This window comes from Cetorhinus maximus, chromosome 15, assembly GCF_964194155.1.
Source record: "Cetorhinus maximus chromosome 15, sCetMax3.hap1.1, whole genome shotgun sequence".
Classification (NCBI taxonomy): domain Eukaryota; kingdom Metazoa; phylum Chordata; class Chondrichthyes; order Lamniformes; family Cetorhinidae; genus Cetorhinus; species Cetorhinus maximus.
In genome coordinates this window covers 49857677-49881593 of record NC_135893.1, presented here as the reverse complement: position 1 = coordinate 49881593, position 23917 = coordinate 49857677, and the positions used below count along the sequence as shown (strand labels likewise).

General features: G+C 43.4%; 1 protein-coding gene across 1 annotated transcript in view; it reads right to left on the bottom strand.

Moving 5' to 3' along the window:
• Nucleotides 1-319: 319 nt before the first annotated feature.
• LOC144691151 (uncharacterized) overlaps nucleotides 320-23917 on the bottom strand; it is a 369111-nt gene continuing 345513 nt past the window's right edge. Inside the window, exons 71-77 of the mRNA XM_078559217.1 lie at nucleotides 22453-22575; nucleotides 20512-20653; nucleotides 16623-16799; nucleotides 12369-12492; nucleotides 10933-11071; nucleotides 7537-7725; nucleotides 320-2432 (exon numbers count right to left, since the gene is read on the bottom strand). Coding sequence (XP_078415343.1) covers nucleotides 2262-2432; nucleotides 7537-7725; nucleotides 10933-11071; nucleotides 12369-12492; nucleotides 16623-16799; nucleotides 20512-20653; nucleotides 22453-22575 — 1065 coding nt within the window. The 3' untranslated portion in view covers nucleotides 320-2261. The remainder of the gene's footprint in view (nucleotides 2433-7536; nucleotides 7726-10932; nucleotides 11072-12368; nucleotides 12493-16622; nucleotides 16800-20511; nucleotides 20654-22452; nucleotides 22576-23917) is intronic.

Below are 23917 nucleotides of genomic sequence, written 5' to 3'. Positions count from 1 at the left end.
CAGTTCAAAGGCCATTAGGGATGGGCAACAAATGCTGACTTTGCCAGTGATGCCCACATTCCATGAAAGATCGATGAAAAAAAATATTGGTAAGTGAACAACCTGCTTAAGTGAATTAATCTCAACACACAAATCGTTTACTTATTATCCTTGGCATTATCCATATTCTCTTAAGCAAATTAAAATGAGCCTAGTTGCAGTTGATGAAAATGTTGCTACATTTTGACATAAACATGGCAAAGAGATGGGTAGTCCTTAAAGGAATGTTTCCACTAGACCGATGTACTAGTGCTATCTAGCAGTTATGGAAATTACCACACAATTTTGAATCAAGTTTATTTCTTTTAACAAAAAAGTCAAACACTGGTTGTATGGGTTGCACAAATCCAATCTGAACGTGAAAATTAACATTCTACGTCACATAAAAAAAACAGGTATGCAGCACGTTTTGATACCCCTTGTTCATACTTTAACAACAAACCGAGCGCTTTCAAATTAAGACTAAATGCACACAGAAACTTCTAACCTCATTTTATTAAAAATAGGATTCCATAAACACAACCAAATGTAAAAGTGCATTGCATCAATGAGGTAAAGGAGAACGAAGACATTGAAAACATGTGCAAGACTCAGTACCCTCCAATCACAGAATTCTAATGACTGGAACTTATTACAAAGTTCTAATATAATAATATCACTGAAAGCATGACACAAAACAGAAAAACTGAGAATCACAATAATAAAACTAAAATATTGCTTGCTCTGTATTCCAAAAATGTGTAAGTCAATTAACAAATGTAACCTGCAAGTAATGTTATTTATGCATTTCTCACACGAACGTGAATCTGAAGGCAATATTTCAAGACATTTAATGTCCAATGGGGAAAAACAGTATATCTAGGATTCACTCACTGAAAGCATACCTCATTGAGACTGATAAAACTATATTTAACAAAAATCAAAGAATTTATTTTATTAATACAAAATGTTTCAGGGAAAAGGTAAATTGATAGACAAAATAAAAAGGCACCAATTTTACGCTACATTGAGATATTTACAATTCTGTACTAAATTATTATTGCTACTCAACAAATTGATGCCTTTCTCAATGTCCTGAATATTATTCTTATAATTGGTATCATCTAATAGGAGTACTGAAGATGCCTGAAATTTATGCTAAAATTTGTTGAAAAAGTACTGGCTATGATTTTCATTGCCATATTAACTAGCAGTTTCCTTTGCTGCTGACTATTTGTGCCATTTGGATGTGCTAGAACTCTGTTCTTTGATTATAACAGCTGCTGAACCTCATTTTGTTAGACAACCTAATCAGCTTTAGACTTCCATTGTAAACAATGGTAAACTCTACAGGGCTGACAAGCACCACAATGACCTCTAGAAAGAACAATAATAAATCTGGATCACACAATCTACAAAAAATGTTGGAGAGGATTTTGGGCCTCAACATGATTTCAGGAGTTGTACACCAAATTAGCTGAGTCTCAATCTTTCTGATTTACTGCATGATGAGCTTATCAAATGTGTCAGGTCACCCACTGTAAACCAAGCAGTGTTCCATTCTTTATTCAGTAGAATCCAAACACTTGGATCTTACTTTGGCTGTTTTGTTTCTTGTGGAGAATGATTCAGAAGGATTGCGTTAGTCATAATTCGAAAATGAAGAAATCAAATGTTTACGGTTTAACCTATATTAAATTCCGGCAGATACCCAGACATAATTATCTACACAGCACAGTTAAACAGCCAGCATGTATCACCTTGCAGCTTTGTTGAGCTGAAATGTAAAAACAACAGTTTTCAAGACTGCATGTGCTTCTGAAGCACATTTAATCTGTCATGTTTAGCTCCCTCTCATCATTGTCATTAATTATTTCGAGTGAACCTTCAAGGAAATTTTGTGGAGAGAACAATAATGATTTAGGGAGTTTTAAAATATGCTGCCCATTAATGTATTAGGAATATAAATCCAGCATTGGATTGACTGTACGAGCAAGTCACAGTGAAATACATAGTTTATTCGAATTAATTTGAAATAATTTTTAATTTGGACTAGGAATTTAGAGTAATATGTACAGTGACAGCATGGTGTGGGCTGCAATGAATGTGAAAATATGACTTTTAATTCCATGGGTGTTACGGACTGTAGGATACATTCCTCATATTGTGCATCTGCCATTATAATTATCTGACATTCTTTTTGCTACGAAGTAGTCAACTCAGATACTAAACGTGAAGCCGTTTCAACCTGTGCTGTGATGGCAAATCTCACATTTGCCAACCTTGTGCTTCTTGGTGACTTGGAAACTAAATAATTGGAGGAAATTTTCACCTTGATTGATGAACTTTGAAGAATCAAATACTGCACCACCTGATTTGATTGCTGCAGACAGACACCTATCTTCAGCAGGTAACTGAAAAACAAAATGAAGGCAGTTGGAAGATATTCTATGTCTGAATGGGATCATTTGGCCACAATTGTGTGTAGGAATGTAAAAATACTGCGATTACTGGCTCGTTAATGCACAGCTACAAAATTCAAGCAATTATCAAGTAAATAGTCAGTGGTTAAATCAAAATAGAGATTGGAGGAAATGAGGTCAGATACTCCCCAAGCCTGTCCACCATCTACAAGGCACAAGTCAGGAGTGTGATGCCCCAGATGTGTGCAGCTCCAACAACACTCAAGAAACGCGACATGATCCAGGACAAAACAGTCTGCTTGATTGGCCACCATCCATCACCTTAACATTCACTCTCTTCACCACCGACGCACAGTAGCAGCAGTGTGTACCATCTACAAGATGCACTGCAGCAACTCACCAAAACTCCTTGGACAACACCTTCCTAACCTGAAACCTCTACCACCTAGAAGGATAAGGGCAGCAGACACATGAAAACACCACTACTTGCAAATTCCCCTCCAATCCACACACCATCCTAACGTGGAAATATAGTGTTGTTCCACCACTGTCGCTCGGTCAAAATCCTGGAACTCCCTCCCTAACAGTGCTGTGGGTGTACCTACACCACATGGAATGCAGTGGTTCAAGAAGGCAGCGAACCACCATTTTCTCAAGGGCAATTAAGGGTGGGCAACAAGTGCTGGCCTAGCCAGCGATGCCCACATCCCACAAATGAATAAAACAACTTGGGAAGTTTAGATTAAAGTGGGCCCAAGGCATGAGAGAGGCATTAAATGAAGGTAGAAATCAGCTTCTACAAAAATAGGGGAAATAAAGATTGAACAACAGTGTAGGCGGATCTACTACAAAGATAAGTTTTCAGCTTTGACACCGATAAAATTATGATATTCTGCTTGAAAATGTATTACAGCTTTCACTCCATCATAACACTATTTTAACATTTCCATGTCACTTGAAATTGAAAATGAGTGTCAGTAATGGCGCCCAGGACTAACCCAGAAGAGGAAACATCCTTTTGATGTCCACCTTGTCAAGGCCGTTCAGGATCCTGCATACTTCAATCAAATCACCCCTCATTCTTCTAAACTCCAGTGGAAACAAGCCCAGAATATCCAACCTTTCCTCATAAGACAACCCTGGTATCAATCTAGTAAACCTCCTTTGAACTGGCTCCAATGCATTTACATCCTTCTTTAAATAAGGAGACCATAAATAAGGAGACCAAAACTACACACAGTATTTGAGGTGCGGTCTCACCAATGCCCTGTATAATTGAAGCATAACATCCTTACTTTTATGTTCAATCCCTCTCGTAACAAAGGACAGCATTCCATTGGCCTTCTTAATTACTTGCTGTATCACAGAATCTCAGTGCAGAAGAGGCCCTTCGGCCCATCGAGTCTGCACTGACACATGAGAAACACCTGACCTATCTACCTAATCCCATTTACCAGCGCTTGACCCATAGCCTTGAATGTTATGACGTGCCAAGTGCTCATTCAGGCACTTTTTAAAGGATGTGAGGCAACCCGCCTCCACCACCGTCCCAGGCAGTGCATTCCAGACTGTCACCACCCTCTGGGTAAAAAAGTTTTTCCTCACATCCCCCTAAACCTCCTGCCCCTCACCTTGAACTTATGTCCCCTTGTGACTGACCTTTCAATGAAGGGGAATAGCTGCTCCCTATTCATCCTGTCCATGCCCCTCATAATCTTGTACACTTCGATCAGGTTGCCCCTCAGTCTTCTCTGCTCCAACGAAAATAACCCAAGTCTATCCAACCTCTCTTCATAACTTAAATGTTTCATCCCAGGTAACATCCTGGTGAATCTCCTCTGCATCCCCTCCAGTGCAATCACATCCTTCCTATAATGTGACGACCAGAACTGCACACAGTACTCCAGCTGTGGCCTCACCAAGGTTCCATACAACTCCAACATGATCTCCCTACTTTTGTAATCTATGCCTTGATTGATAAAGGCAAGTGTCCCAAATGCCTTTTTCACCACCTCACTAACATGCCCCTCCGCCTTCAGAGATCTATGGACACACACGCCAAGGTCCCTTTGTTCCTCAGAACTTCCTAGTGTCATGCCATTCATTGAATACTTCCTTGTCAAATTACTCCTTCCAAAGTGTATCACCTCATACTTTTCAGGGTTAAATTCCATCTGCCACTTACCTTCCCATTTGACCATCCCGTCTATATCTTCCTGTAGCCCAAGACACTCATCTTCACTGTTAACCACCCGGCCAATCTTTGTGTCATCCGCAAACTTACTAATCCTACCCCCCACATAGCCATGTTGTTTATATAAATGACAAATAATAGGGGACCCAGCACAGATCCCTGTGGTACACCACTGGATACTGGCTTCCAGTCACTAAAGCATCCTTCTGCCATCACCCTCTGTCTCCTACAACTAAGCCAATTTTGAATCCACCTTATCAAATTACCCTGTATCCCATGTGCATTTGCCTTCTTAATAAGTCTCCCATGTGGGACCTTGTCAAAGGCTTTGCTGAAATCCATATAAACTACATCAACTGCACTACCCTCATCACACCCTCAAAAAATTCAATCAAAATTATTAGGCATGACCTCCCTCTGACAAAGCCATGCTGACTATCCCTGATCAAACCTTGCCTCTCCAAGTGGAGATAAATTCTCTCCTTCAGAATTTTCTCCAATAGTTTCCCTACCACTGACGTGAGATTCACTGGCCTGTAGTTCCCTGGCTTATCTCTACAACCCTTCTTAAATAGCAGAACCACATTAGCTGTTCTCCAGTGCTCTGGCACCTCCTCCGTGGCCAGAGTCTGGGACACAAATCATCCGGACCTGGAGATTTTTCCACTTTTAAGCCTGCCAACACCTCCAAATACCTTGTCACTCCCTATATCAATTTGCTCAAGAACCTCGCAGTCTCTCTCCCCGAGTTCCATACCTTCATCCTCATTCTCTTGGGTGAAGATGGATGTGAAATATTCGTTCAACACTCTACCGATGTTCTCTGGCTCCACCCATAGATTGCCCCCTTGGTCCCTAATGGGCCCTACTCTTTCCCTGGTTATCCTCTTCCCATTGATAGATATACTTATAGAATATCTTGGAATTTTCCCTACTTTTACCAACCAGAGCTTTCTCATATCCTCTTTGCTCTCCTAATTACTTTCTTAAGCTTCTGTACCTGCATACTAACTTTTTGTGATTCATGTATTAGAACACTAGATCCCTCTGCACCTCCGAATTTTGCAGCTGTTCTCCATTTATGTAATGCTCTGCTTTTTTGTTCTTCTTGCCAAAGTGAATAATTTCACGTTTTGCCACATTAAACTCCATTTGCCAGATCTTTGCCCACTCACTCAGCCTATCTATATCCATCTGCAACCTCCTCATGTCCTCTTCACAACAAACTTTCCTACCTAGCTTTGTGTCATCTGCAAATTTAGCTACCATGTCTTCACTCCCCTCATCTAAATCATTTAAGTAAATCATAAAAGTTGAGGCCCCAGTCCCTGTGGGACTCCACTCGTCACATCCTGCCAATCAGAAAAAGACCTATTTATGTATACGCTCTGCTTTCTGCCAGCCAGCCAGCCAATCTTCTATCCATGTTATTATGTTACCCCCTACACCATGCGCTTTTATTTTCTGTAACAATCTTTGGTGTGGCACCTCATCAAATGTCTTCTGGAAATCCAAATACAGTTCTTCTGCAGGCTCCCCTTTATCAACTGCGCATGTTAGATCTTCAAAAAACTCCAATAAATTGGTTAAACATGATTTTCCTTTTACAAAACCATGCTGACTCTCTTCTAAGTGCCCAGCTATAACCTCCTTAATAATCGATTCTAATAACTTCCCGGCAACAGACGTCAAGCTAACTGGCCTATAGTTTCCTGTTTTCTGCTTCCCTCCCTTCTTGAATTTGCTACTTTCCAATCTGATGGAACCTTGCCAGAATCTAGTGAAGTTTGGAAAATTAACACCAGCGCATCGACTACCTCATTAGCCACCTCTTTTAAGACCCTAGGATGTAGTCCATCGGGACCCGGAGACTTGCCAACCTGCAGCTCCATCAATTTGCTCAGAACCGTTTCCCTGGTGATTTCAATTTCACCAAGTTCCTCTCTCCCGTTCACCTCCTGATTTACAGTTATTACTGGAATGTTTTTTGTATCCTCTATAGTGAACACAGAAGCAAAGTATTTATTTATTTCTTCTACCATTTCCTTATTATCTACTATTAACTATCTACTATTAACTCCCCACTGTCACTCTCTAGAGGACCAACACTCATTTTACTTACTCTTATCCTTTTTAAATATGTGTAGAAACTCTTGCTATCCATTTTTACATTTCTAGCTAGCTTCCTCTCATACTCTAATTTCTTTCTCCTGATTAACCTTTTAGTCATTCTCTGCCGTTCTTTATATTCTGTCCAATCATCTGTCCTGCCACTCATCTTTGCGGAGTTGTATGTTTTTTCCTTAAGTTTGATGTTTTCCTTAACATCTTTAGTTAACCACGGATGGTGGGTCCTCCCCTTGGAATTTTTCTTTATAGTAGGAATGTACTTATTCTGAATACTCTGAAATATCCCCTTAAATGTTTGCCACTGCTTCTCTATTGATCTATCCCCTAGCCTAGTTTCCCAGTTCACTTCAGCTAGCTCAGCTTTCATCCCCACATAGCTGCCCTTATTTAAGTTTAAGATGCTAGTCCTAGGCCCACTCTTCTCCATTGCACTAATAAATGTGACAAGTTTGTTAGCAGATTTAATCAAATACAATTGATTTTAGACTTCTGGAATTGGTATACAGAAAAGAGGGTGAAATTATTTATTCTACAATGAGCTCTGCTCCCTACTGAATCCAGTGTATGCGTCAGCAGACTTGTTATCTTGGTATTAGCAGGCCTGAGGTTACTGGTTTCCAGCAAGGTAGCAGTGAAGATAAAAGCAATGATCTCTCGTCATGGGTAACGAGAACAAATTTGCTTTTGGAGATTGAATCAGCTGAAGAATTCTGCACATTTGAAGTGTTCTCCCTTAAAGTGAATCTTCCCTTTGAAGCAACATAAACTTACCACAATGTGATGGCGTAATGTTTTAAAAGGCCGGGTCCCAGCACCGCTGACTCTGAAGAGATTGCTATCATCTAAGCCTACAATACTGGCGTCACTCTCTTCATTCTTCAGCTGAATCTTCATGTCTTTCAGTACGTGCAATATGATCCCTGAGGATGTCAGCAAGTTCTGCAAAGTGTCTTCAGACGACTGACAAGAGAACAGAAATTATTACTGGTGTCAGGAGGCTATGGCGACACAAACTACAAAAAGCAGCATCCGGGACAAGTCAGAACAAGACAGATTCATGCTCCCTTTGGATCCCTTAAGATTCCTCAAGTTGGACGTGTATTCAGTGGCAGTGATGTGATATAAATGCGATGCTGTAACTGATATGTGAAGGCCCAAGGGCAGGATTTTCCCCACGGGCGACAGGACCCCGACGTCAGCGTCAAATAGGGGTCAGAAGCCTACACTGTGTGGGGAACAGACACTTGCCTGCGATTTTCCCTGAATTGGCCAATTAGTAGCTGCAGTGGGCTGGTTCACTGTCCAGGTAAGGATAGCGAATGGGCTCTCGGAGTTGGTGAGTCAGTAGGAGGCCCTCCAGCACTGAGGAAGCAGACGGCTGGCTTCTTGGGTGAGAGAGAGAAAGACAGGTCTCAAGGAGGTGCCCTCTCTCCAATATTTTAAAAGTTTTAAATAAAAAATAGAATCAGCAGCCAGGCCATCATTGTTAGGGCTACCAACCCTCCAGGATTGGCCTGGAGTCTCCAGGAATTTGAAGTTCAATCTCCAGGGCACTGCTGTGTGCAACCCTGGAGAAAAATCATCAGGACATTAAAAAAGATTGTTTCTTTTTGTCATTTTCTTTGAACATTTCTCTTCACCAAATATAAAAATATTGAAATGGAGGAAAAGGGCTGTTTGGCTGACAGTCAAGCATCATCCAATTGGTAGACTATTTTCTAAGTGAGGAGAGAATTCAGAAATCTGGAGTGCAAAGGGACTTGGGAGTCCTAGTCCAGGATTCTCTTAAGGTTAACTTGCAGGTTGAGTCGGTGGTTAGGAAGGCAAATGCAATGTTGGCATTTATTTCGAGAGGACTGGAATATAAAAGCAGGGATGTGCTGCTGAGGCTTTATAAGGCTCTGGTCAGACCACATTTAGAATATTGTGAGCAATTTTGGGCCCTGTATCTCAGGAAGGATGTGCTGGTCCTGGAGAGGGTCCAGAGGAGGTTCACGAGAATGATCCCAGGAATGAAAGGCTTAACATATGAGGAACGTTTGAGGACTCTGCGTCTATACTCGATGGAGTTTAGAAGGATGAGGGGGGATCTGATTGAAACTTACAGAATACTGAAAAGGCCTGGATAGAGTGGACGTGGGGAAGATGTTTCCATTAGTAGGAGAGACTAGGACCCGAGGGCACAGCCTCAGAGTAAAGGGAAGACCTTTTAGAACAGAGATGAGGAGAAACTTCTTTAGCCAGAGAGTGGTGAATCTATGGAATTCATTGCCACAGAAGGCTGTGGAGGCCAGGTCATTGAGTGTATTTAAGACCGAGATAGATTGATTGGTAAGGGGATCAAAGGTTATGGGGAGAAGGCGGGAGAATGGGGTTGAGAAACTTATCAGCCATGATTGAATGGCGGAGCAGACGCGATGGGCCGAATGGCCTAATTTCTGCTCCTATGTCTTATGGTCTTATGGCTTTCCAGTTGGTGTAGGAAGGTTGACTAATGGGTGGAGTGTGGGGGCGAGTCATGTGACGAAGCATGCAGGAATACATTTAACCACATTTGGCAACCCTAATCGTTGTGGAGAGGGAAGGGTGGCCTATGGCTGCTATGAACCCAGGCAGCCAGGGAGGGCCTCTAAACCTGCCTCAAGCATAGCTTGCCTGCTCCAGTCTGCTGCTGGGAGGCTGCCTCCAGGCAGCTGGGCTGTTCAATGACTTCAAGGCCCCAGAGGCTGAATAGCAGTAGGTCTCAGGTGGTCTTTAAGTAGCTCAATTGGCTACCCACCACTTGTGGGCAAGTAACCCTGGTTCCTACATTCTGCTTCCTGGAAAATGGCCCAGAGGCCAGATGGCACCAGGAAACCAGCATGCCTGCTGATGGTGTAAATTTTGCACCTGCCCATCTCATTTCCTGCCCTCCTCAGGAGCTAAAAAAACTGCTGGTAGATAAGGTTCCAAAATTCCCAGAGCTGGAGAGAGGATAAATCACATTTACCTCTGGTGGGGTTGCTGAAATATGGGATTCTGCTTCATTTGGATTGGACCTTTAAATTCCAGCTGGGGAGGACTCTTCTGCCTGTCCACTTGCTTGCCCTGCTTTAAGGAGAAATGTCGGGGACAATTCCAGAGCTTTTCCAGGAAACCTCACCCTTTACACCCATGAAAGGACTCATACTAGCTCACACCAGATTTAATATGAGTCTCTTTAAGGTTTCTAAAGGCCCCAGTCCTCTCTGGAATGAGGGGAGTTATTACCCCCTCTAATTTTCCATTTCCATTTAAGAAAGTTCTTCTGTCCATTTGGGTCTCTGGAGGACTCTTCCCTGCCTTAGAAGGCAAACCATCTCAAGCAGGGGTTGAGCACTACTGATACTACCTTTCAGGTGTCAGAGGCCCGTTCAAACAGTACAAACAGTCCCATGCCAAAAGCTTGAAATGGAGTGTCTGCTCTTGGGCAAGGGCAGGTTTAATGCCAACAAAGCATGGCCGTAGGAAATTCAAGCCTATGGCTCCTCCTGGGGCAGCAATGTTACATACGTATGATTGAAAGTGGGTCGAATACTCGGCTCATCTGTACTGGTTTTGCATTACTGACCCTTTTAGAACTTCCTGGCTCGACAGGAATGATCCATGACCACAAACTAAGAGTTTTGGTCATAACTTTTAAACAACAGGCAAAGCCAAGTTTGTTTTTTTAATCACTTTGCTATGGGTTACACCCCATAGGATACAGCAGTGGAAACCCTCATATGCTGCAACCATTCCACTTGAAATGGTTCTGCAATAGGAAGAACCATAAGTAAATCAGTCAGGATTGTTTAATTGGATTAAACTCATCCTGCCAGTCCAGTTACCCTGGTACCTTCCAAACTTGTGACCTCTACATCTAGAAGGACAAGCGCAGCAGGGACATGGGAACTCCACCAACTGGAACTTCCTCTCCAGGCCAATCACCATCCTAACTTGGAAATATATCGCCATTCCTTCACTGTCGCTGGGTAGATTTCCAATTGTTACAGCTACTTTAAGGTATCATGAGAAATCAGCATTCAAAATAACCAATACAATGAAACAGATATTCTTTTTCCTCTGTGATATAATACTGGCAATGAGTATTCGCTCAGACAAGCATGACAAGCCTCAGTATCTGTGGTGTAATTATTATGAAGTTACCTTGTCATTTCGATGACAGCTGGAACAAGTCAGAAGAATGGCACTCTTGGTGGCTTCCTTACGGAAAGGCCACTGTGCTACCAGTTTCACGGCAGCTGGCGCATTGAGAGAGATATTGCGGGTGAATGTCAGGTTGCTGCTACAGATAAAACAGGAGTAAGGCATTCAGTGTCGAAATAGTTAACATTCTTTACTGGACTCTCCTATCCAATCCCTGGTTAGTGATGATTCTAATCACATCAATCAGAATACATAAGGGTAGAACTCCTGACCTCCTTTGGGATGGAATTTGGGTTGGAATCCTCCAGGTCCCCCCAATGACTTGGCAAATTCTGAAAGAAGGGGCATGTGAACTACTTCCAGCTGATCCCCACTGACGTTTTACAGGTGTCTCTTTGTGGGGGTGGGGAGGGCAGGGGGTGACAGTGGAAGCTCCAAGGCTTTCCTCCTGTCTCTACAGAAACCAGTGGTATCTAGGTCTGCAGGAAGCAAGTGTACTTGCTATTCTTGCTGTGTATGTGGGCCCCACAGTGTCAGGTTCAAACAGTGATCAATCCAAATCTCAATCTCCTGAGAGCAGATTGGTTGCCCTCCCAAGACCTGCCTTCATTAGAACCACATTTGGACAGGTTGTAAGCAGGTTGGGGACAGTTGAGATTTAAGATCTTTTTTTCATGAAATCATGATCTGGTTAGCCAATTTAATGTTGGGCAAATAACATAGTAAGTAAATTCAGAAAATTCGTAAGAGGGAGAAGCGGCCAATAAAGGGAGATGGGGCTGAACCATGTTGTGGGTGAGAGACTGAGCTCTTGATGAGAGGCTGGACTTAAGTACACTGGAGTCTCCAGGGTTGGGAAAAGACATGGGGCTTTGGTATTTCATTGTTAGAAACTCCCCACAGATAGCATTGAGGTCGTTTTTGGTCATTGAGGCCACTTCCCTTGTGGTTTCACAAGAGGAGGAGGCTGGAGAATCAGGGTGAAGTTGTTTATCCATTGGTTGGGCAAGAAATTTTGAATTGACTTTATCCAGTATGAGGCTACAACAGAGATTGTAAGGACTGCAGTTAATCTGACTGCATCATCCCTCTGACTATGCATGGAGCACAGCTTTAAGAAATCTTCTTCAGCACTTTGATGGTTGAACACTTTAAAATAAAGATTTTGAAGTGCTTTCTTATATATCATTAAAATACCTAGCACCCATTAAATAGTTTCAGTTTTGTTTCAGATTTCCAGCATCCACAGTATTTTGCTTTTATCCAATTAAATAGTACTATCTAACAGCCAAGCTCTGTTGTAAGGACATTCCCAATGAATATTTTTTTCCTGGGAAAATAGGATACGTTTATAGTCCAAACACATTCTCTTTAGCAATAGTGATGCTCTTGCAAAGGCTTCAGTTCCACTGGTGTGACTCATTTTGCAGCCTTACCCCAGCTCCTTTTCCAAGTGCCAGGATGAAGAAGTCGAATGCTCACTCTTCACAGTGAGGAGGTGCTGCTCGTGAACTCCATCATCACCAAAGCCAATGAAACCAAATTTCACATCTGTGATTCCTGGGGAAGAAAGACAATACTGGATATTCACATGGGTCATGCTCCCTTCACCTGCAGCCTGTAAAATTAGCAGCATTATTTCTGGTGCTATCCTTTCCAAATAAATACCAATTAAATTAATGTAACAATACTTATAGTGTAATCATGGTGACGAACTCCAGGATAACATTAGCCTGAATTCTCCCAGTCTCCTGCCAAAGTGTTGTATTTTTTTTTACAAAAGACAGATCAGGGCCAAAGCTGCTGGCCCAGAAATCCAGTTTAAGTGAGCTGCTAAAAGAAAATGCTGCAAAGTGCCTCTCAGCAGTTTCAGACAGGGAAATCCTTCTTCCCACCCATCCAGTAACGGGTGGGGGTCAATTTTAAAGGGGTAGGGCAGAATCTTCCTGGCCCAGTGGAAGTGGCTTTGGAGGCGGGGGAGAGAGGGTGCGAGGAAAGCCAAGGCACATTGGATCCATTCCCCAACATGTTCCCACCTCTAGGAGATTTTCCCGGAGGGCACCCTGAAGTAATGGCAGGTAGCTGTTCAAAGTATTAAAAAGGGCAATTAGCCTTTAATTGTGTGCAGCAATGGTAGGCATGCAGGTCCCGCACTGTATCAGGAGCCCAGCAGCACTTTGGAGGTGGCTTCATGAAAGGAGGTCGGAGAGACAGAGGAGACTGCTCTCCACCGGGCTACAAGGTTGAAGTGGGCACAGCCATGACTAAAACCGTTCCTGTGCAGTGGATGCCCCATCAACTGATGGCCCTAACAGCTCTGGGCCTTAATTTTTATTAATCCCACAGAAGCCTTTTGACAGGGCCTACCCTCTTGGTGTCCCGTCTGCTGTCCTTAATTGGATGGCGAATGCGGAGGTGGCCTTTAATTGTCCTTGGGGTGAAAGGGATCAAAGGGTATGGGGAGAAAGCGGGAGCAGACAGTTGGATGATCAGCCATGATCGTAATGAATGGTGGAGCGGCCTCGAAGGGCCGAATGGCCTACTCCTGCTCCTAGTTTCTATGTTTCTATGTCCACTTCCCATAAGATTGGGCCACAGGCGCTGTAGTGTTCAATTGTTCTGTGTTTGATTATGTGAGTTTGTTTACTATTGATGGTGACTGTGCTTGATTGGTTAAGCCTGGGTGTGGACTCAGGAAAAATTAAACAAACTAGAGAAGAGCTTGAAGCCTGATCTAGAAGCATGGAGTAGACATTTTAAAGCACTGTGAATAAAACATGTCACACACATAGACACTAGCATCACCTTTGCATAGCTCTGAGAGATATAAAATAGACAACAGGTGCACCTTCAACACAAGTGGTGTTAAATGGTTCCGACACCTGAAAATATTTAAAGTGGTGAAGATTCTTCCCTTGGTCCCTGGCCAAATGGCAATTAGCATCTCTTCCTGAATGGTGAAGGAGTGGGCTCTACTGAGGCTCTTTAACTGAGCCACAATATTAGCATTCCGCTTATAAGTTCCTCGACCACTCAAAGGATGGGTGGGATCTGTTAAAGGAAGGATTTCTAATTGAATGGACCCCGGGATAGGTTAGAATTGATCACCTGTACATCAATTTTTGAGGCAGCACAAGAATGGAGGCAGCTCCCAGATCTCTCATTCTTACCTAGAGGTCCCCCTGTGGAATCGGAGCGACTGCAGTGAGGTGATATTTCCTAAGAATGGGAGGAAGAGGACAACCTTTCAAACTGAGCAGGTGTGGAAAGAAGTGGCCAAGGGAGTCAGCAGCAGGATCGTCGTCCCTGCAACCTGGAGGCTGTTCACCAGGGCCTCAGGAGGTCAGGGATGGTGAATGACAAAACACTTTTCAGATGCCAATCCCACATTCCGACTTTCCCAGCATTCTCCTACACAATATTGCCCACACAAACATGCCTTGCAGCTCCACTTATTCTTCTCTCTTCTGGCACTTCCTCACGTTCCCCATCTGAATAGCCAACACTTTATCCTATTGCTCTCACACACCCATGTCTCACAGTTACCCTCCACAAATGTCACACTTCCCTCCTCTCCACACAGTCCATTTCCCACACCTACTGCTCTGCATTTTCTCCTTGCTAGAGAAGAGAGCAGCCAATCTCGGACAGAGGCAGAGGCCAGGGGAAGAACCTTGACAATAACTGGCAACGTGTGCCTGCCTGGTCGACTGGGATGGAGGTCTTGTTCCTGAAGGCTGCAGATGTCAGCAATGACCTGTCATGAAATCCTGAGCCTCCTGAGCTGCTGCTGCTCACACTTGTACAGAGAGCTGATATTCTGCCTTTAGACCCTGGTCTGGGAGGTCACACTCCTCCCAGCTGGATCTCCATGTTCATCACCTCGACCCTGTGGAGAGGGATGTGACTGGGGAGAAGGCAGCTGGTGTTGCTGGCAGTTTTACTCCTGCTGCAGGTGTTGTTGATGTCGGTGTTGCTGCTCCTCTTGTTCTTTATCAGAGGTGCAAGGTTGAGCTGCAGAAGCTGCTCCCATGCTGACAGCAGGGAAGAGCAGATCAAGGTGAAGTGAAGTGCGAGACAGGTGAAGTGACTTCCAAGAAGATGGCAATCATCTGAGAAGAATTGCTGTGAGCAGCAGCATTTCACCTGGCCATAGCTGGAGCTCTTCAGTTTCACTGACCAAATGCTTCCCAGCCTGTCAGTTTCACTGAAGAAGCTCTTCCAACTGTGCACTTGCTTGATGACCCTGGCAAGATGCTGACAGCTCAGGAAATAGATTATCTGTCTGTTAAAGCCAGAATCCTTGGTTGAAGCAGAATTTAATGGCCTATTTGAATAGTTAAATGCCGGATCCAACAGCTGAACAGAAGTTCCCCCACTCGTCTTCAAATCCGCCTGGGTGAAACCCGGAAGAGGGTGGGATGATGTCAGGATCCTTATCCGATGTCACTTTTAGGAGATTTAACTCGCTGCATGTGCTCAAACCCACCTCTCCTCACCTGCCCATGGTGTTCACTAGGATATTTCTAAACATCCTGGAGACAGGAGCAGGAAGAGGAGGGAAAGAAAGAAGCATGTTAAGATGATGTTTTACTAGAAAGCAAGGCCATCTGAAGCATTGCAGGATAGCTTTATACAGTCGATAGACCAAATCTTCTGGTCTCTGTATTGTCAGAGACCAGGCGTATGACTGAGATGCACGTCGTGGCCCTGTGGAAGTCCTGACGTACGAACCTCTGTGGGAACTGCCCGGGAAGTTTCAACTTCCTGCTCCCCAGCACCCTACCCGAATGTCTCCGACTCTGAGCTAGAATCAGAGACTTGGGATAGTTCTGTGGTACTTCCCTGAATAGTTAACCAGGAAGTATTAGACAGAATAAAACCTAGCCTAACTCCTGGGCACCTCCACAACTGACCCCTAATCACTCACACTGACCCACCGACTTCCCCCTCGAACCCATGACTACTTTCCCTGGTTATCTCTCCTGTCCACCTGACTACAGCACTGACCCCCGGCCACCCAACTACCCACCCAATGCCCTATCCCCTGACCACCCCACTAACCTACTGACTACCCAGCTCACCCACCTACCTATCTCACTCTACCCATCTCACTCTACCCACCCAACCAACCTTTCACCCACTTGCCTTTAAACTGGACCTTTAAACTTACCATACGGCAGTTAGTGTCGTAAAAAGGGGACATGTCTTTTCTTCCCCTGGTTCTACTACAGTTTGATGGAATTCTGTGAGGAATGCGGCACTCCTCATCTCTGGGACTGCCGGGCTCGGAAGACCCCTGTAGAGATGCGGAGCAGCATTGGGTTGGGAAAATTTCCGGACACAGTGGCAATCCAACGATGATTGCCACTCCTCAGAAGATCTGTGCCACTAGCTTTAGAGAGTCGATATTAAATTCTTATAGACAGTCTTATTAAATTCAACTGGGCAAATTTCAAAATTTAGGACCAAGTCATGGCAAGGATGTCATGGTAGGCGGAAATCACCCCACTTCAGTTCCGACAGCGCAAAAGCAACATCAGAATTTCAGGGCTCTACTCTTTATTCATTGCTCCCCAGTACTGGTCTTGATGTCTCACCACCCTCCTTCCATCACCTTTTCTACTTTTTGCTTTCACCAAGCAAGCCAGTTATGTGCTTAATAAATTAAAACAGAAAGGGAAAATTACCTTGTTTTTTGAAGGTTTCAACCAATGAATTAATAAGTGAAGGAAGCTTTGTAACAATCGGCTTATTGCAGTCCCTCTCTTCAATAATGAAGAGGACGTCTGCTGGTTTTAAAGTCAGCCAATACTTGTTATCTACCACATCATCGTTTTGCATGCTGTCACTATCCTTGCCAGCCACTGTAAGAAGAAAACAATCTGAGTACAGAATAGCAGAGTAAAACTTTGATTAAAACAAAAAACTACTGCGGATGCTGGAAATCCAAAACAAAAACAGAATTACCTGGAAAAACTCAGCAGGTCTGGCAGCATCGGCGGCAAAGAAAAGCGTTGACGTTTCGAGTCCTCATGACCCTTCAGCAGAACTGAGTAAAGTTAGGAGAGGGGTGAAATATAAGCTCGTTTAAGGGGGGGGGGGGGGGGGGGGTGTGTGTGTGGAAACCCCCCCCACCCCCCCCCACCCCCCTACTTAAACCAGCTTATATTTCACCCCTCTCCTAACTTTACTCAGTTCTGCTGAAGGGTCATGAGGACTCGAAACGTTAGCTCTTTTCTTCTCCGCTAAAACTTTGATTGCCTGCCACCATGGAGAGACCCCCCCTGCTGGATACTGTTAATTTGAGTCCTCAGATTACACCACTGATTGATACTCTGAAATACTTATTGCAACAGCCACAGAAAAATAAAATGACTCTCAGAGATGTCATAAATGATTATTTCACGAAACTAGAACAGTTTCGACAATATTTATATAACCCTCCGCGTCATGTACTAGGAAACTACAAGCTCCAGATTGTGCATCACACCAGTAGTTCCATCTTTTTATAATTTTTTCATCCACAGCTCTGCTGCCCATTTCCAATCTTGCTCCAAGTCCCATTCGCCCATCACCTTGCTTCCTGGCCTACATTCGCTCTCAGTTAGGTAGTGCCCTTGATTTGAAAATTTTCATCCTTTTTTTCAAACCCTTCCCCATTCCTGTAATCTCCAGCAGCCCCACAACCCTCTGAGATATCTGCGCTCCTCTAATTCTGGCCTCTTGAGCATCACTAATTTTAACTGCTTCACCATCGGTGGCTGTGGCTTCAGCTATCTGGTACCTAAGCTCTGGAATTCCCTCCCTAAATCTTTCCATCTCTATTTACTCCTTTAAGATGGTACTTAAAACAAGTAACAAGTTATTGTTCTCGTCTGAAAATATCTTTGTTCCAAACAGTCATTATCATTACAGAAGTAATGGAGTAAAATTTGATAATGCTCACTCTTCTACCCAATGGGAGGTTTCTGTCTTGTTTGAGCTCTCCTTAGGCCACTTGTGTTAAGCTGTGCCAGCTGTATCATCCCACTCAACCTCCCCAACCTGCCAATTCCCTGGTCTTAGAGACTGTACAGGCAAGATTTCTAGGAGAGACGAGAGAAGCTTGGATTATGCTCCTTAAGAGCAGAGAAGGTTAAAGGAAGATTTAACAAATGTGTTCAAATTCATGAAAGGTTTTGGTAAAGTAAGTAAGGGGAAACTGCTTCCTGTGGTTGAAGGATTGTTAACCAGTGGACACAGGTCTACTCCGGCCCCCTCCCACAACTCTTTCTCCGGTACATCGATGATTACTTCGGTGCTGCTTCATGCTCTCGTCGGGACCTGGAAAAATTTATTAATTTTGCTTCCAATCTCCACCCCTCCATCATTTTCACATGGTCCATCTCTGATACTTCCCTTCCCATCCTTGACCTCTCTGTCTCAATTTCTGGTGATAGACTGTCCACCAATATCCATTACAAGCCTACCGACTCCCACAGCTACCTCGACTACAGCTCCTCACACCTCGCTTCCTGTAAGGACTCCAACCCATTCTCTCAGTTCCTTCGCTTCCGTCGCATCTGTTCTGATGATGCCACTTTCAAAAGCAGTTCCTCTGACATGTCCTCCTTCTTCCTTATCCAAGGTTTTCCACCCACGGTCGTTGACAGGGCCCTCAACCGTGTCCGGCCCATCTCCCGCGCATCTGCCCTCATGCCTTCTCCTCCCTCCCAGAAACATGATAGGGTCCCCCTTGTCCTCACTTATCACCCCACCAGCCTCCGCATTCAAAGGATCAACCTCCGCCATTTCCACCAACTCCAGCATGATGCCACCACCAAACACATCTTCCCTTCACCCCCCCTGGTGGCATTCCGTAGGGATCGTTCCCTCCGGGACACCCTGGTCCATTCCTCCATCACCTCCTACTCCTCAACCCCCACCTATTGCACCTCCCCATGCCCACACAGAAGATGCAACACCTGCCCCTTCACTTCCTCTCTCCTCACCGTCCAAGGGCCCAAACACTCCTTTCAAGTGAAGCAGCATTTCACTTGCATTTCCCCTAACTTAGTCTACTGCATTCGTTGCTCCTAATGCGGTCTCCTCTACATTGGAGAGACCAAACGTAAACTGGGCAACTGCTTTGCAGAACACCTGCGGTCTGTCCGCAAGAAAGACCCAAACCTCCCTGTCGCTTGCCATTTTAATACTCCACCCTGCTCTCTTGCCCACATGTCTGTCCTTGGCTTGCTGCATTGTTCCAGTGAAGCCCAACGCAAACTGGAGGAACAGCACCTCATCTTCCGACTAGGCACTTTACAGCCTTCCGGACTGAATATTGAATTCAACAACTTTAGATCTTGAACTCCCTCCTCTATCCCCACCCACTTTCCGTTTCTTCCCCCTCTCTTTTGTTTTTTCCAATAATTTATATAGATTTTTCTATTCCCACCTATTTCCATTATTTTTAAATCTATACCTGTAATGCCCTGTCAGTCTTTCCACCCCACCCCCACTACAGCTGTACCTTGAGTGTCCTGCCATCCATTCTTAATTAGCACATTCGTTTAGATAATATCACCACTTTCAACACCTCTTTGTTCCTTTGTCTGTGACATCTTTTGATTATCTGCTCCTATCACTGCTTGCTTGTCCCTACAACCGCCCCCCACAACTTCTCTCCCCCTCCAACTTAAACCAGCTTATATTTCACCCCTCTCCTAATATTACTCAGTTCTGTTGAAGGGTCATGAGGACTCGAAACGTCAACTCTTTTCTTCTCCGCCGATGCTGCCAGACCTGCTGAGTTTTTCCAGGTAATTCTGTTTTTGTTACAGGTTTACAGTAATTGGCTAAAGAACCAGAGGCTATATACAGAGAATGTCTTTTATGTTGCAAATTCTTATACTCTGCAATGCATTGCCAAAAAGCGTAGTGACTGGCTGAATAATACCTCTCAAAAGCGAATTGGATAAAAACTTGAATGAGAGAAAATTGCAGTGTTATGGAGGAACAGCAAGGGATTGGGACTGATTGGATAGCTCTTTCAAAGAGATGGCACAGATACAATGGGCCGAATGACCTCCCTCTGTGCTGTAAGATTCTATGATTACCCTGAAGCAAAACGTCAAGTTTCTCACTAATATTAATGCAAGTAGAAAAATATACTCCATGTTCTTAAAAATTGATTTCTGGAGCATTTCACTAGCCCTCAAAATAAAATGCTACTTATTTAGAAGATAGGTATGGATAAAGGGAACAGAGGCATTTATTTCCTTCCCTCAGTCACTACCCTGCTTGATGCAATACAAGATAAGGTGGCCATTGCTGTTTTCCCTCCTGCTGAGAGAACTGTGAGGTACTGTACCAAGGGGCCCTGCAGCAGTAACTGGTAAGAATCCTTTAAAGACTGGAAAAGCGAAATGGGGTGTCACACAGCCACAAAGAATAACGCTTCCGCTGCCTCTTTGAGAAGGCAGTGCTATTAGCCAGTTTTCTAACTTCCAAGAAAAGGCCCAGTTATTACAGTACCTTCTTTTGATTTGACATTAGCATTTCATCAACTGATCAATGAAAATTAGCCAAGTTTACCACATTGTGATGGAATTTCCAGAGGGACAAAATTCCTGTTGCATAAGTGGACAAAGGCAGCTGCTAGGTTACAGCCTGGCTGAAGATCTGATGATTCACACATGTCATTTAGGCACATGTCATAGAATGGAACAGGATCTACCTAAAAATATAACAGATATGCACAAATTTCACGTTATGAGGCATACGATGAATATTTTAGTTATTAACGTAAGATCTGACGACTTTCCTCCTCCCAAATATCTTACCCTCCTTTCTTACATATTTTCCCAAAAGCAGCTTCTTTTCCTCTCAAAATTCACCTTATTTAAAAAAAATCAAATTAGAATGAGGAAGGAAATGACTATATCTTTCTCTCTATCCATCTCTCCTTTGTCACATAGGTGTTAGAAATTAAAATCTCGGTATTGCAGCTACGTGATCTTTAATCTCTTCTAACTATGAACAAAATATAGGTGTGCTGAGTTTACATAGGATATCGGCATAAGTTCCTCTTGTCCTTGTGGATATATCATATATCTCTAATATAGGTTTAAGATCTATGAAACATACAAAGATCTGATTAATACTTCTTATTAAATCAGGATAATGAGATAATAAAACATAATGTCTTAAATGCAGTGCACCTGAGTTATAGGCACCAATAATAACATTATAAGTCATGTACTAGGGATTTCTTCAGGACATCCAAAGTCCACTACTAGGTTAAAAGTCCTCAAGGACTTCTGCATACTTTATATGTTTAATTACATCCTTCTACCATAATATCGATACACTCTACCTGTGTCTGGTTAATCATCCTTCAACAAATCTGCACAAAGCATCTTTTATTTACTGATGATATCTTTTATGGTTTTCCTCTTAACTCTTCCCGAAACATTTATAACATACCCTTATTTGTACCAGATTATCCTAGAGTCATCTGACTGATTTAATATATACCTACTTCTTAATCTCTTCTCATGGATGGTAATGAAATAATGCCTCCCTTGCTTCAGGCTCTTGCATAGACATTGTAGAATGAGTACGAATATGTGGATATAATTTTTAAAAGCTTCCTACAGCTATTTCTCATGGGACATCTACATTTACAAGATGGAGATAATCAGCTACTTGCAAAATATTCTACAGAACATGTTGTGTTTGGCTTATTGATGTTAGCAGGGCGGTCATACAACATACCCAGCATACTTATTCACACTAAACTGTTTATACCAGAAAAGCAGTGCAGTCTGAAATATTTCATTTTGACTCTGGCAGTGAAATACTCTTAAGTTGTCCAGGAACTGGGTTTGCCAAGAGTTTTCAGGGCTCCTTTTCTGGGAGGAACCTCAGGCTGCCTCTGATGTGATCCCTTGTATTAGAGGACACAGGAACTCCCCACCTTTCTGCAAACCCCCTCCTCAGTAGATCCAGCGTAAAGTCGGAGGCCAGTGTGGAGAGGTACATCTCCCTCCTAAAGGGAGCAACTAGGTCTGACCAAGGGATCCAAGGAAGCAGCCAGGACTGCAGAGAACTGGTACGTTTTTCTATTGTGTGCCCCACCTGGAAAAACAATATTTGCTTCTCCCACGGGTTAAGAGAGGAGGAACTGAGTAACCTTTTCTCTCCCTGCTGGACAGCAGCAGATAGAGTTTCCTGCCCCCTGTGAGGGCTGAGAGATGTCCTAGATGTGTCCATAATGGTACATGTACATCCTAGGCCATTCAAGGAAGATGCTCTTCCATTCACCCTGCAGCCAGTGGAAGGCAGAGGCAGTCTGCAGTCCTGGGGTAATTGCTGGGATTGTGGTACCTGCAAATTTCAGGCCATTGACTTTTATTTCACTTTCTGGTGATGTCTAAGGAGGTACGGTTTTATTTATGAGTGATAAGACTATCATTAAGACACAAGATACTTAAAACTGAGTAATTCTGCCATCGGCATTCTACAGTGACTTACCACTCTGAAACAATTTCTCAGTGGTGAATAGGCTCCTTTGAATAACATCTTACAGATGTATTGAAAAGCACTGCCAAAGCATAGCTTAACCTTCTTGCCAGTAGTGTGGCACGGTGCATCAATCTATTGAAAATAGAGGAAAGATTGTTAAGTTCATAGAATCATAGAAAGTTTACGGCACAGAAAGAGGCCACTTTGGAGATCTGAGTCCCTGCAAAATTATCAGCTGGAATCAGTGCATTCTGTAATAAAGTGTCATTAGCAGAATAGTTATGTTTCCCTTGCTAGCCTAGTCTAATTGTGTAGTACTAGGCAAAAGCATTTGATCGATTGCAAAATCACAGGGGGAGTGATATTTGTTTGAAATTTTTGTGGAAATAGCAGTGTGCTTTCACCACCTGTTATAATATAAATACCGCTATGTGTTTACTCTCTAGAAGCTTTATATAAATGCTGCAGCTTCATGTTCTACAGTAACAAGCCCAGCAATATGAATTGTAATAGGCTGAAATTTTGACATTCCATTCTAAGTATTTTGTTACTCACTGAAGTAAACACATGGAATTCTTAACACCAATGGCACTTCTCAAAATCAATGGCCTGACCTCAGACCCAAGAACAGGATAGAGCCATCATTTACATGGATCTTCCATTGGCTATCAGATCAATTTCCTCATCCCCTAGCCTGCGAATGCACTGAGTCAGGTCAGCTTGTCATGTATGTGGGGCATAATGCAAAATAGCATCTTGATACTAGCACACAGGTACACTGGGGCCAGCTAATCCACAGCCCAGCTCCTGGCTGGGCGTGTAATGACATGGTGCATCCAGACCTGTCCCCATAATGAACTTAAATTGCTCTGGGTGAGTGGAGGGTTTGGAATGCTGTTTTCTCCATGTAACCCCATTTAAAAGCAATTATTTGTTTTACTCTTAAAATTAACAACCAGGAAAACAAATCCTTCAGGTGAGAAACAGGCAGCTGGCGATTAAAATCACTTCCAATCTCTTTCAAATGACCATTTCGCTCTCACTCTTTTCTCATATCCTTTTGAGCTTTCCTTTCTCATATTGATTTGGGCATCGCTGGCAAGATTGGCATTTGTTGCGCATCCCTAACTGCCCTTGAACTGAGTGGCTTACTAAACCACTTCAATGGGCAGTTAAGAGTCAACCACATTGCTGTGGATCTGGAGTCGCATGTAGGCCAGACCAGGTAAGGACGGCAGATTTCCGTCCCTAAAGGGAAGGAAAAATAGAATCTTTCCACTAAAGAATATTCATGATGCAGGTGGGTTTTTACAACAATGATAATTTCATGGTGACCATTACTGAGACTAGCTTTTAATTCCAGATTTGTTAATTGAATTTAAATTCCACCAACTGCTGTGGTGGGATTTGAACCCATTCCTCCACAGCATGAGCCGCAGGATTACTAGTCCAGCAACATTATCACTTTGCCACC